The 16,374-nt window shown below is 39.6% G+C and overlaps 1 protein-coding gene across 1 annotated transcript; it reads right to left on the reverse strand.

The window, feature by feature from the left end:
• Positions 1-674: 674 nt before the first annotated feature.
• On the reverse strand, positions 675-16,374 carry nsa2 (NSA2 ribosome biogenesis homolog (S. cerevisiae)). Its single transcript, XM_060836051.1, has 7 exons — positions 16,234-16,374; positions 11,105-11,292; positions 7,710-7,860; positions 4,736-4,915; positions 2,865-2,976; positions 1,969-2,049; positions 675-981 (listed from the first exon to the last, which is right to left on the reverse strand). The coding sequence occupies exons 1-7, from the start codon at positions 16,234-16,236 to the stop codon at positions 914-916; spliced, it is 783 nt and encodes a 260-aa protein (XP_060692034.1). The 5' UTR covers positions 16,237-16,374; the 3' UTR covers positions 675-913.

Here is a 16,374-nt window from a genome sequence, read left to right on the forward strand (position 1 = left end):
CTGATCCCCGTAATCCTGCATCTACCATGGCTAACTGTGCAGGTTAACTCTCTGGGGCATTTTTACAAGGCCAATCCACTAACTTGCACATTGTTGGAATGTGGGAGGAAACTAGAGTACCCAGAGGAAATCCACGCAGACATGGGATGAACATCAGCCAATGAGGTCACCGAACCCAGTGGGTTTAAATCAGGTCATCCTGGATGTACCCCCATTCCTTTTCCAAAAATTGTTTTTTTCCATGGTGCTAGTAGTCTGACTGAAACAGGAAAAACACAAACATAATGTCTCTTCCCATTGAACTGGCTAAGTAAATCTTAATGGGTTTCGGGTCATAATGATGCAGGTCTGGGTTGATCCTTGTTTACTTTTCACTTTGATAACCTTAGCCTCTACTTTGGCAACCTTAGCCTCTTTGCATTCCAACAGGCTTTACTTGCAGAAATTGTTTAGCCAATTTTATGTTGGGCATAGTTACTTAGGCCACTGGCAACTTGGACATCCATTTGATACTTCAGAAAAAAACATTAGTAATGCAACAGTCTGAATACTACACTGAAGTGTCAGTCTGAACTCAAGTCCCAGAGTGTAAGCTTGTCACTGGTACCAAGATGATTATCCCACAAGAAATATGACTATTCTTTTTCATTTAAGGAACACCAGAACATACAAAATGAAATTGAAAGACTGTTCTGTTTATTCTTTCTTGGCTTTCATTATTTTAATGTGATTCATAAATAACAAAAATACAGAAGTACAAAATGCTGTTCTGATTCAAGATCCAGAGAGAAAAAAAATCAAACGTGGTCAGGTGGTCTTACTCTGATCTTCCAGTTTGACTGGGTAACAAAATAAAGGTTGACATTATGCTCAAGTCCATTAACATTCATGTCATAGTTTTGTGTTCTTTTGATTAAACTAACAGAACTGCATTAATGCAGCCATCATTTTCTGGATTATTTGTTACTTGTGCATATTTACCTGAAAGGAAAGAAAATGTATTATTCAAACTAACGCACACAGTACTTAAATATATATTGCATAATAAATAGTTTGGGTTACGAAACATTACACATTGTTTTGCTTTATAAATCCTAGATGCACACAATTCAGGAGTAAAAGAAACATCTCCCTGAAGTTATTACAGGCCCCTATCCATTCTAATAAATTTTGAACTACTTTACTGTAATGCTTTCCCAGTAGAGAAGCCAGCTATTTAGAGTACAGCATGTAGACAATGTCAAGTTATAGTGACAGTCCACATTGTTAGATGATGACTATGGTGTTAGTTGCATTCAGACCAGCTGTGATAAAGTAGTATTGTTGAGCAAGATACGGCTGTCTGATAAAGTATCATGCAGCACTTACAGGACCAACATACAACTGATTTAAACTAAGCCAATCCCAGCACACAATATCAGAAGTACAATGACCTGCTGATGGTGGAATAGTATATGTGCCTCTCAGAAGAGGAAATAAGAGTTTCATCCTGAAATACAAAAACTGACTAAGAATACAACTGTGCCCTGATGAGAAACCTACAGTTAACTTCTCATACCTGCTTTCCAATGCTATTTGAAAAGTCGATTGCTACTTAATTTGAGATTAGTTGACAACTAATTGCAAACAATAAAATATAGACAAAGGAAGAAATAAAAATACAAATACAATGTGCATCAGATGCAGTAGTTGGTCTTTTTTAAAGCATGATTGGATGAGCAGGTGGAAGCTGGGATTAATCACAATAGGTAATTTATAAAATGTGTGTTGCTCCATAATAGCAAGGTGGTTAAAAGAAGTTAAACTACACGAAAATCACCTACAACTATTCAACGTTCACTGATAGAAATTGTTTCAGAATTACTAATGCCTGGAGTGTTGGATTTTTGCAATGGACTCAACAGTGTTTTAATGCACCATAATACTCAAGTTTCAAGTACAAAATTGAAAATATTTGTTGTTACTCACCCCAGACAACTTTGCCTCCTTGTGTGACTAAGCCAAGCTCACTTACATTTACTTCAATGACAGTACCTTTAGTAATAACCCCTACAGAGGAACAAATGTTGACAATTTATTAATATCCTAGGGAAACAACTGAACCATCCTATCCTTGCAACAACCTACCCTCACTATAACTACTTGAAAATATGTACTAAACATATTGAATGCTTTGAAATTGACTCAAACTGTTAAGAGGTCAGCTCCAACCATTTATACTGTCTTCAAACAATTACTTAAGGATTCAACTGACCTTGCAAAAATTAAGAAGCTTAATTTCTGTTCCATTTTGAAATTGTGCTTTTCTTTTCCCAATTTTTATACAGACTTTGATTAAAATAATATTTGCATATATTTATTTATTCAACAACTATTTATTTTCAAAATTATTTCAACTGGCTTTTTTTCATATTAGAAGTCAAATTTTACATTAAATCTGAAGAGTTGTGGAAATTACAGGTATCTCTTTACACAAGGGACACTGGATATAGTTTAATTCAACATCCTAGAATTCTAAAGACTTTAAAACAATGAGTTATTAAACAAATAATACATACAATTTAATAATGTAACAGTTATTTAAATTCTTCTTTCATTAGAAATATAGAAACCCTCAACATCAAATTCAGCAAGACAACTTGAGGAACTATCTGCAGAGAGGATATGGGACCATTCTGCCTCTCAGATTTTAAACTCTGCACATGATCAGTTCTGCTCCTGTAACTATTTGCAAATTGATGGTAAACTGGTTTAGAAGATGAGGTGCTTCATTGAAGAAAGAAATCAGCTTGAACTGTTCTTGCTGCAGTTGGTTAGAGAACAAGTGTACACGTTTTTCTTTGAAGTTAACTTTGTTTGCTTACCTAACGTTGTATATAAAGGTGATGACGGGTTCTTCTTAACACCAAGTATAGGTAAACAGAAAGTGGCCTTGAGCTCTGGATGAGTCACATGTGCCTTCTTAAAACGTAACCCCTACATAACAATAGTTACAATAAAGATTTTGTTTTACAGAAGGATTCAAAAAAAATCTGTACTGTGACTTTGTCTCAGTCACCCTTCCAAAGGACATACAATTTTCAAACTATCCAGCCACCTCTTTATTTCTCCCCCTATTATCTGCACTAGCCCAACTGAAGATCACAAGTTGTTCCTTATTCCAAGTTACTCTGACAAGTCATGTTTTAACCAAACATCCTATTTTCCTTCGTAAAGTTGGATATCATCTCCCTACTATAGAACCATCTACATTAGTGACCAAATCATTTTGGCCAGAAATAACAGGGACCCAGATCTAACACTAGAAGATGACCATTTGGTTCATTCTCGTAAAACAACATCACTGTAGTTTTATGAAAATGTAGCAATCAGTAGCTGCTGATCCCATTCTTCCAATCGTTTCCTTATCAAGTCCAAATAAGACTATCCAAATCATAAGCCTATGTAGTTGACCTTCATGTGAAGGTTTATCTTTAATCATTTTTATCAATAATAATTATTGTACTAATCTAAGTTTGTGAGAAGATTTGTAGCTTGGGTGCTCGTTGTGGTCCCCGAGACAGGGGACGAAACATCTGCAACACAAATTCCCAGCTCGGCGAACAAAACCACAACATTGTACTAATGTATTTTCTATTCATTAACTCAGATTCCACATGGCTTGGATGTTTCCAGTTTCTATTTTGTAGAGCCGTACAGTACAGAAACAGACCCTTCTGTCCAACTCATCCATGCTGACAAGTTTCCTAAACTAAATTAGTTTCACTTGCCTACATCTTGGCCCATATCCCTCTAAATCTTTCCTATTCATGCACGTATCCAATATCCTTTAAATGTTGTAACTGTAACTACATCTATCACTTCCTCTGGCAGTTCATTCCACATACTGAGCACCCTGTGTGAAAAGAATACCCCTCAGGTCCCTTTTAAATCTTTCTCTTCTCACCTTAAAAATATGCCTCCTAATTTTGAACTCCCCTGCCCTTGGGAAAGGGCTTTGCTTTTCACCTCTTCTATGCCCTTCATGATTTTATAAATCCTTATAACATCACCTTTCAACCCTCTACTCCAATGAAGAAAATCCCAGCCTATCGATATAACTTTAACCCTCCAATTCCAGCAACATCTTGGTAAATCTTTTCTCAACTGTCTCCAATTTAATACAATATTTCCTATAGAAGGGTGACCAGAACTGTACACGGTACTCCAAGAGTGGCCTCACCAATTATATAAGCTCAACATGACACCCCAATTCCGATACTTAACGGTCCGAGCAATGAAAGCAAACATACCAAACACCTCCTTAACCACCGCCTACCTGTGATGCAACTTTCAAAGAATTGTGTACCTGGAATCCTAGGTCTCATTGATCAACAACACTACCCAGGGCCTACCATTAACTGTATAAGTCCTGCCCTCCTTTTTTGTTCAGACACAATTCATAATTTTTCAGGTACTTTTATTTGTTGGGTTTGTTTTTGCACTACGAACACCTTGCTAGCTAGCCTCAAAAACAAAGCCAATACAAATTAGTCAACTTCCTTAAATTTTCCAGAAACCCCCGAGAGTTACTTCCTCTCATTCCTATTTGGCTGACCTTCCACAACATTTTGACGCGTTACTCATTTCTTGCATTAACTCTTTTTAAAAAAAGTATAACTGAATCTACTTGTACATTTGAATTTTGTACTAATTATATAAGCACCTTCTCCTCCAGCCTGGTTTTGTAACTTACCATAGGTCTGATGAATCTTTCATACTTAGGAGGCTTCCTAGTGAATCCATCTCCAACAAAGCAGACTTTAGTAACCATTCTCTTCCAAGCTTTCTTCTTCCGTTTACCTGTGCGAAGCACTTTCAGAACTTCAGTTTCTCCTTGGGCACGGACTTTTGGCAAAGGTACTTCCCATTTACCCTGCCAAAAAATAAATTACGTAGGATTATGAATTCAAATTCTACATTACATGGCTCAAAGGTAGAAGACAGAGGGTGGTGGTGGAGGGTTATCTTTCAGACTGGAGGCCTGTGACCAGTGGTGTACCACAAGGATCGGTGCTGGGTCCTCTACTTTTTGTCATTTACATAAATGACTAGGATGCAAGCATAAGATGTACAGTTAGTAAGTTTGCAGATGACACCAAAATTGGAGGTGTAGTGGACAGCGAAGGTTACCTCAGATTACAACAGGGTCTTGACCAGATGGGCCAATGGGCTAAGTGGCAAATGGAGTTTAATTCAGATAAATGCGAGGTGCTGCATTTTGGGAAAGCAAATCTTAGCAGGACTTAGACACTTAATGGTAAGGTCCGAGGGAGTGTTGCTGAACAAAGAGGCCTTGGAGCACAGGTTCATAGCTCCTTGAAAGTGCAGTCGCAGGTAGATAGGATAGTGAAGGCGGCGTTTGGTCAGAGTATTGAGTACAGGGGTTTGGAGGTCATGTTGTGGCTGTACAGGACATTGGTTAGGCCACTGTTGGAATATTGTGTGCAATTCTGGTCTCCTTCCTATTGGAAAGATGTTGTGAAACTTGAGAGGGTTCAGAAAAGATTTACAAGGATGTTGCCAGGATTGGAGGGTTTCAGCTATAGGGAGAGGCTGAACAGGCTGGGGCTGATTTCCCTGAAGTGTCGGAGGCTGAGGGGTGACCTTATAGAGGTTTACAAAATTATGAGGGGCATGGATAAGGTAAATAGTCTTTTCCCTGGGGTCGGGGAGTCCAGAACTGGAGGGAATAGGTTTAGGGTGAGGGGGGAAAGATATAAAAAGAGACCTAAGGGACAACGTTTTCACACAGAGGGTGGTATGTGTAAGGAATGAGCTGCCAGAGGAAGTGGTGGAGGCTGGTACAATTGCAACATTGAAGAGGCATTTGGATGGGTATATGAATAAGAAGGGTTTGGAGGGATATGGGCTGGGTGCTGGCAGGTGGGACTAGATTGGGTTGCTATATCTGGTCGGCATGGAAGGGTTGGACCAAAGGGTCTGTTTCCATGCTGTATATTTCTATGACTCTGACAATAATTTATTTTTAATGTCAGGAAGCTCCCAAGTTGCTTCACAAGAATATTACAAAACAAATGATACTGAGTCACATAAGGAGATAATAGGACCGATATCAAAGGTTTGGTCAAAGGATAGGTGTTAGGTGAATCTTCAAGGAGGAAAGTAAGACTATGCAACAAACGAGAAGACACCAATAGTGGAGAAAAAAATGCACAGGAGCCAGAATTAAAAGAATGCAGATATCATAGAGGTTGAATAATACTGGTGACATGCTCGTGGGGAAGGCTAATATTAACCTTGCACACTGGTCAAAAAGGATGAGGAGGAAAGTCAATCTTTGTCGTACTTGCATAGGATATATTCTGTGCGTTTGATAAAAGCTGTTTTAGTACCATTGCAGAATTTCAAACATTCCAGAAAAAGCCAAGAATGAACTGAGAAGATGACAACATAGTGAAGGATTTTGGAGAGAAAAGGAAAGTTGGATACATAATAGTGGGATCAAAGGTGTTTCTATTTTAATGAAAGCAGATTTAATCGAAACTTTAACAACACCTGAAGGCAGACAGCTGTTAAATAATGTAAAGCATTCATTGGTTAAAGAATGAGAGGTAATCTCATTCAAACATGTATTCTTAAAGGGCTTGACAGGGTAAATGATGAGAAGATGCTTCCCTTCATGGAGAATCTAGAACCAGAGGGCATAGTCTCAGAATTAAGTGCGGTGAATTTAAAACTGAGAATGAGGAGGAATTTCTTCTATGAAGGTTGAGGGTTGTTGGAGCTCCTTGCCAGAGATCTGTGGCAAGGGGGCAGAGCCCTTGTGTAAAATTTAAAGCTGAGATAGAGAGATTCTTGATTAGCAGAGGAATAAAGGAAGGCTAACATGAGGAATGTTGCATTAGCCATGATCCTAAAAGATGAAGTAGGTTTGAGGGACTGAATGGCTTATTCCGGTTTCTTCCGGTCAAGAGGCAGATGTGGGTGGGTGGGGTGTAGGAGATGAATTTGTTTGATCTCTAATTTTGTGTGAACAGAATCTGTGAACAGGAGAGACAACAAATATATGCCATTATCTCTCATAATGTCCTCTTCCTATGATGGAATATTAGAAAAATACAGTAAAGAATACTTGGTTTCTGGCAACGTGATGTAGATGGTAGAAATCTTTAAGTACAGTTGTATGAATAGAAGTGCCAAGGGCAAGACAGGCATGTGTATTATTGAATGGAAACAAACATAAATTATATTTACATGGCACCTTTCACAATCTCAGGCCACCCTAAAGAGTTTCACAGCAAATGAAGTACTTTTTGAAGTGGATTCACTTAAGTATTATACAAAATGTGGTAACCAATGTGCAAAGCAAGGTCCCACAAACAACAGAGACAAATTATCAGATAATCTGTTTTACAAATGTTTGGTGAGGGATAAGTGTTAGTTTGAATAAAGGGTCTCCATTCCCCAAGTTCTATTTGTAGATCTGAGAGAGTAAAGACGGGGATACACACTAATGCTACTTTGATACTCCACAAATATGTCAGCTTATTTCTCCAAAATTTGTTGTGGAATTCATGCCTGACAGATGTTTCAAATGTTTTAATTAAGACAGTGCTGAAACCTCAAAATTAGCACTTCCATCATTTGAATGGAAACAGCCAAGTGTTAGACTTGCAGATTCCAGATAGAAAAGATCCTCCACTTACAGCTTTCTCTTTTCTCTTTTGTTTGATCATGTTGGATAAAACTTTAGCACGCGACTGGCCCTCTCTGTCAAGCAGATAGGCTGGTACGGCCCCTTTTGGTGTTTTCTCATCATTCTTCTGTTTTGTGTTTCTCTGTTCATGCATTTTCAGGCTAGAAGGATGAAATAGTGAAATAATAGGTTACATTTAAAAAACATTTAACTGCTATTGGAGAGTGGTTTTCATGTGATCATGTGTACCTCTTGCAAGGTACTCCCCAAAGAGCAGTATATTACTCACACAACAAAAGTATTCAGTCAACACTCAAAATAGGCTTAAGGAGGATTCTTCTTATCGAAAAGAAACAGCACATCATCATCATCATGATAATTGTGCATGCAATATACAAAACGTTTCCTCATAATGCTGAATCAGGTGACCAAGAATTACAGAGCAAGCAGGGCAGTAAGAAGAGAAAAGGAAATGACATGTCAAAAATCCAGTTGACAAACAAGCTTATCTTTAACCATCAAAGCTACTGGACTCTCCCACCTCTGATAAATTACCCTCCAATTAGGGATAACCTTGGAAAGCGGTGATAGAGCTCAGCTTCTTTTTGTTGTTCCTCTCCTATTCAATTTCCTCTTAAATGTTTCTTCCTTGCCCCATTAGACTCATCATGACAAGTGCAAGAAGCTCATGGAGTACTTTATCATTATGGTTGAGATCACACATTCAACTGTCTTTATGATTTGTTATTATGTTGTTATTTCCTCAAGGTTCATGAGCATGACTGGCTGGCTACCACGTGTTGCTGATTGCTCAATTCTCTTGAGGTGGTGGTGGTGAACTATCTGCTTGAACTGCTGCAGTCCATGTAGCACAAACACCCAGTGTTGAGGAGTTCCAGGATTCCTTCAGTGAAGGAATGGTAATATAGTTTCAAGTTTAGTGGGCGGCACGGTGGCACAGTGGTTAGCACTGCTGCCTCACAGCGCCTGAGACCCGGGTTCAATTCCCGACTCAGGCGACTGACTGTGTGGAGTTTGCACGTTCTCCCAGTGTCTGCGTGGGTTTCCTCCGGGTGCTCCGGTTTCCTCCCACAGTCCAAAGATGTGCAGGTCAGGTGAATTGGCCATACTAAATTGCCCGTAGTGTTAGGTAAGGGGTAAATGTAGGGGTATGGATGGGTTGCGCTTCAGCGGGTCGGTGTGGACTTGTTGGGCCGAAGGGCCTGTTTCCATACTAAGTAATCTAATCTAATCTAATCTAAAGATGGTGTGTCCCTTGAAGGGACAAATGTCTGATACCATAGTTCTTCCAGATGGTAGATGTCGTATATTTGGAAAGTTATGTTGGGGAAGCTTGACAGATGCTGCAGTGCATCCTATAAATGGCACATACGGCTGCACAGTGCATTGGGGTGGAGGAAATAAATACTTAAGGTGGTGGATGGACTATTTTTTATTGATGGTTTCGATATTTTACAGTGTTGCACTTTTCCAAGCAAGTGGATAGTATTCTATCACACTTCTGCATGTGGAGGAAAGACTATGAGGAATCAGGAAGTGAGTTACTCATTGCAGAAATGCTCGTCTCTGACCTGCTGTTGTAGCAAAAGTATTTACTCTTGGCACTTGAGTTCCATGGGTGTTACTTGCACTAATGCCAAGCCTGAATGTTACCCAGGTTTGTTGCATGTGAACACACATTACAAACAATGCTGAACATTGTGTAATCATCAGCAAATATTCCCTGCTGTCCTTGTGATGGAGGGAAAGTAATTGACGAAGCATAAAACATATGGGTTTAATGAACTCCTGCAGATTTGTACTCAGGCTAAAGTTATTCTCCTTCCAAACATCACAATGAATAACTGTTGTGAGGTATAACTCCACACAGTGAAGAGTTGTTCCCCTTACTCCTGTTTCATTGACTTCAATTTTGTTAGGGCTGCTTACTGCCACCTGGTGTTAATTGTTGCTTTGATAACAAGGAAAGTCATTTTCACCTTACACGTGGCTATGCCATATACTTGCCAGATCTTCCTTGCCCTAAGAAAAGATTATAATGTAAGAAATAGGAATTGGAGCACCCAGTTTGCCCCTTCAACTCTGTTACACCATTCAATGAGATGAAGTCCTAGAAAACAAAAGCCTTATTCAAGACTGTGACAGTATTCTAAATTCTCCATCTGTGGAAGCATTTTCTCAGCATCTGTTCTGTTCGGCCCCTCAAACATTTTCAATTAGATTATGACTCATCCTTCTACATTTTGATGGATATAGGACTATATCTTCTTAACCTCTTGGGCAATTTCCTCAGCCCAGGAGCCAGTCCATTTAACTTTCCACCAGGGCAGCTGTGGGCCACCCGACGTAAGGAAACCAAAAGAGCACACCATACTCCAGGTGTGGCCTCACCAATGCTTTGTATAACTATAATAAGTTTTTTTTAAGAAACCCATCCAAGCTAATCACTTTGTAACAAAGCTAATAAAGGAATCTAGATTATCTGAACAACACGGGTAGGGAATATTTTGCTCAGATGTTCGAACGTTTGGATAATCGATTGCTGGATAACACACTTTGGCCAAGCATCGGAACTTGCAATCTTGCCAGATAATCTGAAATTTGGATAATTGAATAATCGAGGTTCCACTGTATTCCATTTGCCTTACTAATTATTGCTGTACTGACACATACACATGACAAGAAAAACTATTACCTGAATCAAAACCTCTGCAGATGTGTGAAGTCACCGATAATGTGTTTTTATAGCACGCCGAAACTGGAACATTTTAACCTATTGATCTCAATGTCAGATTTTAAATTTACTTATTGATGGTGTTCATTCCAGTGGGATTCAATAAAATGTGGAACTGGAAAAAGCACAGCAGGTCAAGCAGTATCAGAGGAGCAGGAGAGTCAATGTTTTGGGCAGGTCCATCATCATGGCTCATTTCAGTGAGATTCACTACAATGTGTTCAAGTTTGGTAGCATATGAATTTACACAGCTTTGAAGCTGACAATATTAATTTGCAAGGAAATCATTATCTGAGCGGTAAATATTTCCTTAGCTGGGTATTCCTTTTGTATTCCAGTTAGCTCAACTGGCTGAATAGCTGGTTTGCAATGTACAGTGATGCAAACACCAACTTCTGCAATTGAGGTACCACTGAAGGACTCTTCCTCTCAACCCCTTCTTTTGCGTGAGGTATGACGACCCTCAGGTTAAACCATCACCAGTCATTGCATTCTAATCAGAACAGCTTATGGTCCAGCAGAGCTGTGGCAATTTACCTTACTTTTAAAAGCTTCAACAAGGTTGGAAAAAAGATATTTTTGCCACCTTATTTCCTAAACCCATAATTGAAAACAAGATCATGTGCAAGTAATTTAAGGTTGAGACTTACGTCTTCTTCATCTGTATTTTTTCTGAATGGCGTTGTTTATGGTACAATTTGGCTTTCAGACCTATCATTTTCTTGGCTTTGTGGGATCGCTCATGAGCTTCACGGCTCTCCTTCTTCCTTTTCTTCTCATGGTAGTCCAAGCGATAGCCATATCGCTTACGATGTAATTCAATATATTCGTTCTGTGGCTGTATTAAACCCGAAGAAACATACATATCATTCCACTTGAACTCACCAAACACACACGATTCTTTGCAGGAAATCTTAGTGCAATTGGAAATTTGAATAAGTAGATTGTAACCCTTTGTGCATATCTACAATAAAAACTGGCCTTGTCAGTGATACCCATGTCCTATAAATAAAAGACAGTGCTAGCATAATTATGAGCCTAATTATGATTTTTGATTCACAGAATTAACTTAATTCTGGAATGAAAAAGTAAAATATGCATTAACAAAATGTATTCTTTGTTGGTCTGTATGATTGACCTGCAAGAGATTTGTCTCAGACTGAACGACAATATTGCCAATTAAAGCTCTGAAAATTTATGTAAAAATTTTCCACTTTTCATTGAAATGCCCAAATTTAGTCAGTATTTTTCAGCACCACAACTCAAAGCATTAAAAAAATATCATAATTTCACCAGTTTAATCACCAAAAATCTGGAAATCTTCCATCTATGAAAGATGAACAAACATGCAAACAAAATTTTTATTTCAGATGGAGTATGTTTATATGACACACTTTTCTTGATGGCTGCCAAAACTTCTACATATGGGCTTACCAAGTATCATTTGCATTATCATATTAATGTATATGTTGCCAACCTGTTGTATCCACTGGTCATGGTGGCTACCAGCCAGACGTGGTGTCAATATGTTCATTTGTTATTAGCCAATGACTTAAGGTCCCTCTAGTTTATTATTCTTCTGTATGGAGCTTCAAGATCCATTTGTGGCGGCAACTTATGAAATACTGGGAACAGCACTGACAAGCTGATTGGCTGCACAGCTTGGAGGGAATGTTGAGAGAGACTCTCAGGTCCAATTATCTAAGGCTTTCAGATCAAGCTTGCAGCATCCTGAAGAGGAACTTTGGGCGCCCTACTCATCATCTGGATCTGGCTATCTCACTATGAAAAACCCCTGGATGTGTGACTATCTTCAATATCAGATAAACCCAAATCAATGCAAATGCCACTATTTCAGCAGTGCTAACAAACATGGGAGCACTGCCTTTGGGAAGACTGCTGTATTCTTGAGTTTGTCCTGTCAAGACATATTTAAAATCGCAGAACAGAAATTGAACATTGAAATTGGCAAGCTTCTATCCTCAAATGCTGTAATTTTCTGTTTCACAACTGTAGAATAAAGGTGCTGAGAACACAGGCCTTACAAACCATCAGCTTGGTCCTAAAGGCCACATTGATGCTTTTCCAAAACAAAAATAACTGCAGATGCTGGATATCAGAAAGACAGACAGAAACTGTTGGGAAAACACAGCAGGTTTTGTAGCAGTTGTGATCCAGTGAAGGATCACTTGACCCAAAATGTCAACTCTGCTTTCTCTCCACAGATGCTGCAAGATGAGCTGAGTTTACCCAGTAATTTCTGTTAATGTTGTTCCACACAGTTTTGCTGTTGCTTTTCCTATGCAACTGTCAAGTTCTGCATCAAGGGACAGATTGTTGGTCAGTATTTCAGAGGCCTCTAATGCAGTCATATAGTAATATTTTCTGTAGTTGTGTTAACATATATGGTATTTGGAATTGTACAGAATCAGAATGATCAAGTCTCCATTAAACATAAATGACAACACACAAGGAAAGTATTGATTCATTCAGTGTCACAGCAGTTAAATTAGTCAAAGACAACAGTCAGAAGTTTATTTTTCAAAATAACTGGTATAAAAAGCCATCAGCCTACACACATTTTTACCAAACTGTTACTATCCTTTGTGCTATGTTTTACTGCCTCCTTCCCTAGCTTCTGTACAAAATAGAGCATAGAGAAGTTGCCAAACAGAAAATGGGCCTGACAGCTCTACTTCACTCCATTCTCCACCCTGAAAGCATTGCAAGTGGGGCCATCAAATTGTATGTTGTTATGGAAGGAGCAGGTGAGATGGGGCACTTTCACAAACAGCCAAGTTTCCCCAAAAGCTGTACAGTCTTACTCTGTTGAGTGATGAAAGTAAGGTAAATCAGTCCACCCAATTTTCTGGACTTCTCTTGTAGATGGTGTTTGGAGAACATGCTCACAGTAGATCTGCCTGCATGAAAACCAAACTGTGCTTCCAGGCACAGTCTGTTTGCAAGTAGATGAAACCTATTTAGTATGTCTTTGGCAAAGGATTGAAATACCTCTGCAGTTGTTGCTATCTCATCTGTTTTTGTACTTTTAAAAACTCTTTCATAGCAAGACCAGCATTTATTGTCCATCTCTAATTGCCTTTCAACTGAGTGGCTTGATAGGCTATTTCAGAGGATGATTCAGAGGCAACCACATTGCAATGGTTCTCAAGTCTCAGTCACAGACTGTAACAAGTCTCAACAGGATCTTAGTGAAACAACAATGATAGCTAGAAACACAGAACTTAGGGATTGGTTATTCAGTCTTTTAAGTGCATTCCACCATTTAACATGATCACATCTTATCCTTTAACTCAAATCATAATCCCTATCTCTTCCTATAACCATCTTGACATTTTGGTGTGTGGTACAGGATTCAACAGGTTTACCACTCTTCATGACGAGGTTCTCTCAATCTGAAGAGGCCTGTATTCTGAGATGTTAACCCCTGTTCTGTGTTGCATCCTCCTAACAGAAACATTTGAGTCCAGTGACCCATTTTCAGAACTGAAGAAAAGTTCATAGAATCCCTACAATGTGCAAACAGGCCATTTGGCCCAACAAGTCCACACCGACCCTCCAAAGAGCATCCCATCCAGATTCATCCCCTGACCCTATCCCTGTAACTGTGCATTTGCCATGGCTAATGTAGTTAATTTACACATCCATGAACACTATGGGTAATTCAGCATGGCCAATCCATTTAACTTGCAATTCTTTGAATGTGGGAGGAAACCTAAGCACCCGGCGGAAACTCATGCAGACACAAGGAGAACAAACAAGCTCCACGCAGACAATCACCTGAGGATGGAATCAAACCCGGGTTCCTGGCGCTGTGAGGCAGCAGTGCTAACCAGGTCGCCCAAGTGGACTTGTGTCGCTATCTGTTTTTACTCCACAGATGCTATCTGACCTGCTGACTTTGTTCAGCAATTTGTTTTAGAACATAGAACAGTACAGCACAGTACAAGTCTTTCGGTCCACGATGTTGTGCCAAGGGTTTATCTTAATCTAAGATCAACCTAACCAACACATCCCTCAATTTACTGCCATCTACGTGCTTGTCCAGCAGTCGCTAAAACATCCCTAAATGTCTCTATATCTAGTATAACTGCTGGCGATGCATTCCACGCACCCACCACTCTCTGCAAAAAGAACCTACCCCTGACATCTCCCCCAATACGTTCCTCCAATCACCTTAAAATTATGATCCCTCATGACAGCCATATCTGTACTGGGGAAAAGTCTCTGGTTATATATCTATCTATGCCTGTAATTACCTTGTATACCTCCATCAAGTCACCTCTGTTCGTTCTTCTCTCCAAGATGAAAAGCCCAACTCATTCAACCTTTCTTCATAAGACAAATCCTCCAATGCAGGCAGCCTCCTGGTAAATCTCCTCTGCACCCTCTCTCTAAATCATCTTCATCCTTCCGATAATGAGGTGATCAGAACAGGACACAATATTCTAAGTATGGTCTAACTAAGGTTTTATACAGGTGGAGAAAAACCTCTACAAACACAATCCCCCACTAATGAAAGCTAAAACACAATACGTTTTCTTAACAACCCTATCCGTTTCGGTCGCAACTTTGAGGGATCTATATACGTGGACCCCGTGATCCCGCTGTCCCTACACATTGCCATGAGTCCTGTCTTTAACCCTGTAATCAGCATTCAAATTCAACCTTCGCATTTATCCAGGTTCAACTCTATCTGCCACTTCTCAGCCCAGCTCTGCATCCTGTCAATGCCTTGTTGTAGCCTGCATTAGCCCTCGACACTACAACATCACTGAGCATTTCTTTCTTAGAGTTCCAGTTCCTTTTTGATATATAATATATAAATAAAATCAAGTCAAGCTGATTAATCTATTCAGATAGGTGCTTCCTGTCAGTTCCATTGAATTATAAGCAAATCTTAGCAATGAATTGTGACTACAAAGTTTCTATATTATGCTCTACTCGATCACACTATTGTTTAGATAACAGTGGGCAGCAAATGCTGGGAGGTGATTGGTGTCTCAGAATTTGAAAGACTATTTAATGCAAAACCCATTTAACGTGTGACAGAGATCCAGGACCGGACATTTATCAGTATGGTGTAACAATGTAAAATAGATGGTGGTAAACCTGGCAGTCTGTTCTAGATATCTGTTGACTTTGTAAAGTAATTACTGAATAGTGATTGTCCATTTTATAATATTATGCAAAGTTTAAACCTATATCCCAGGTTTAGATAAATAGGAAAGGTTTAGACAGATATGAGTCAAATGCACACAAGTGGGACTAGCTTGGTTTCGGAAACTCGGTGGACAAATTAGATCGAAGAGTCTGTTTCCGTGCTGTATGAATCTATAAGAAAAGCTGGGTAACTAATAAAGGACACTATGCGTTAACAGTACTGAAAGCAAACCATTTCATGACAGATCTTGGCGTTATGGACGGGAAGGTGTTCATGCTTTGAAATTGTTAAACACGATGTTGACTCCTGAAGGATTTAACTCGGGTGAAAAAGTCGTTTTAAGGTGAATTCAACTACTTGTAGATGAAAAAGGTCGGGGGTGGGGAGGGGAAGAATTCTCAAATTGCGACACGAGCAGTGTTTAAAGTGCTAAAACGAATTGATAAACGGAGAACGAAAGTTTGGGGTTTTCAGTGCGTGTCGGAAACGTTAGGCAGCGGCAGCTGGTGCCCCAGATTGAGGGTCTCGGGACCGGGACCGACACCGACACCGCGTGTTCACCCCGATCGCTCCGTCGGTCTTTGGCTCACTCACCATTTTGCTGCTGTCAGTCTCACTCTGCGACTCAAAGAACTGGTGCTGCTGCCGCTGATCCCGGCTTTATCTCTCGATGACACGGAGAATACTGAAGGCCGCTCACACTACGCCACCATCTTGTTGATAGAGGAAGTGAAG

This window comes from Hemiscyllium ocellatum, chromosome 2 (genome assembly GCF_020745735.1).
Source record: "Hemiscyllium ocellatum isolate sHemOce1 chromosome 2, sHemOce1.pat.X.cur, whole genome shotgun sequence".
In the NCBI taxonomy this organism is placed as follows: domain Eukaryota; kingdom Metazoa; phylum Chordata; class Chondrichthyes; order Orectolobiformes; family Hemiscylliidae; genus Hemiscyllium; species Hemiscyllium ocellatum.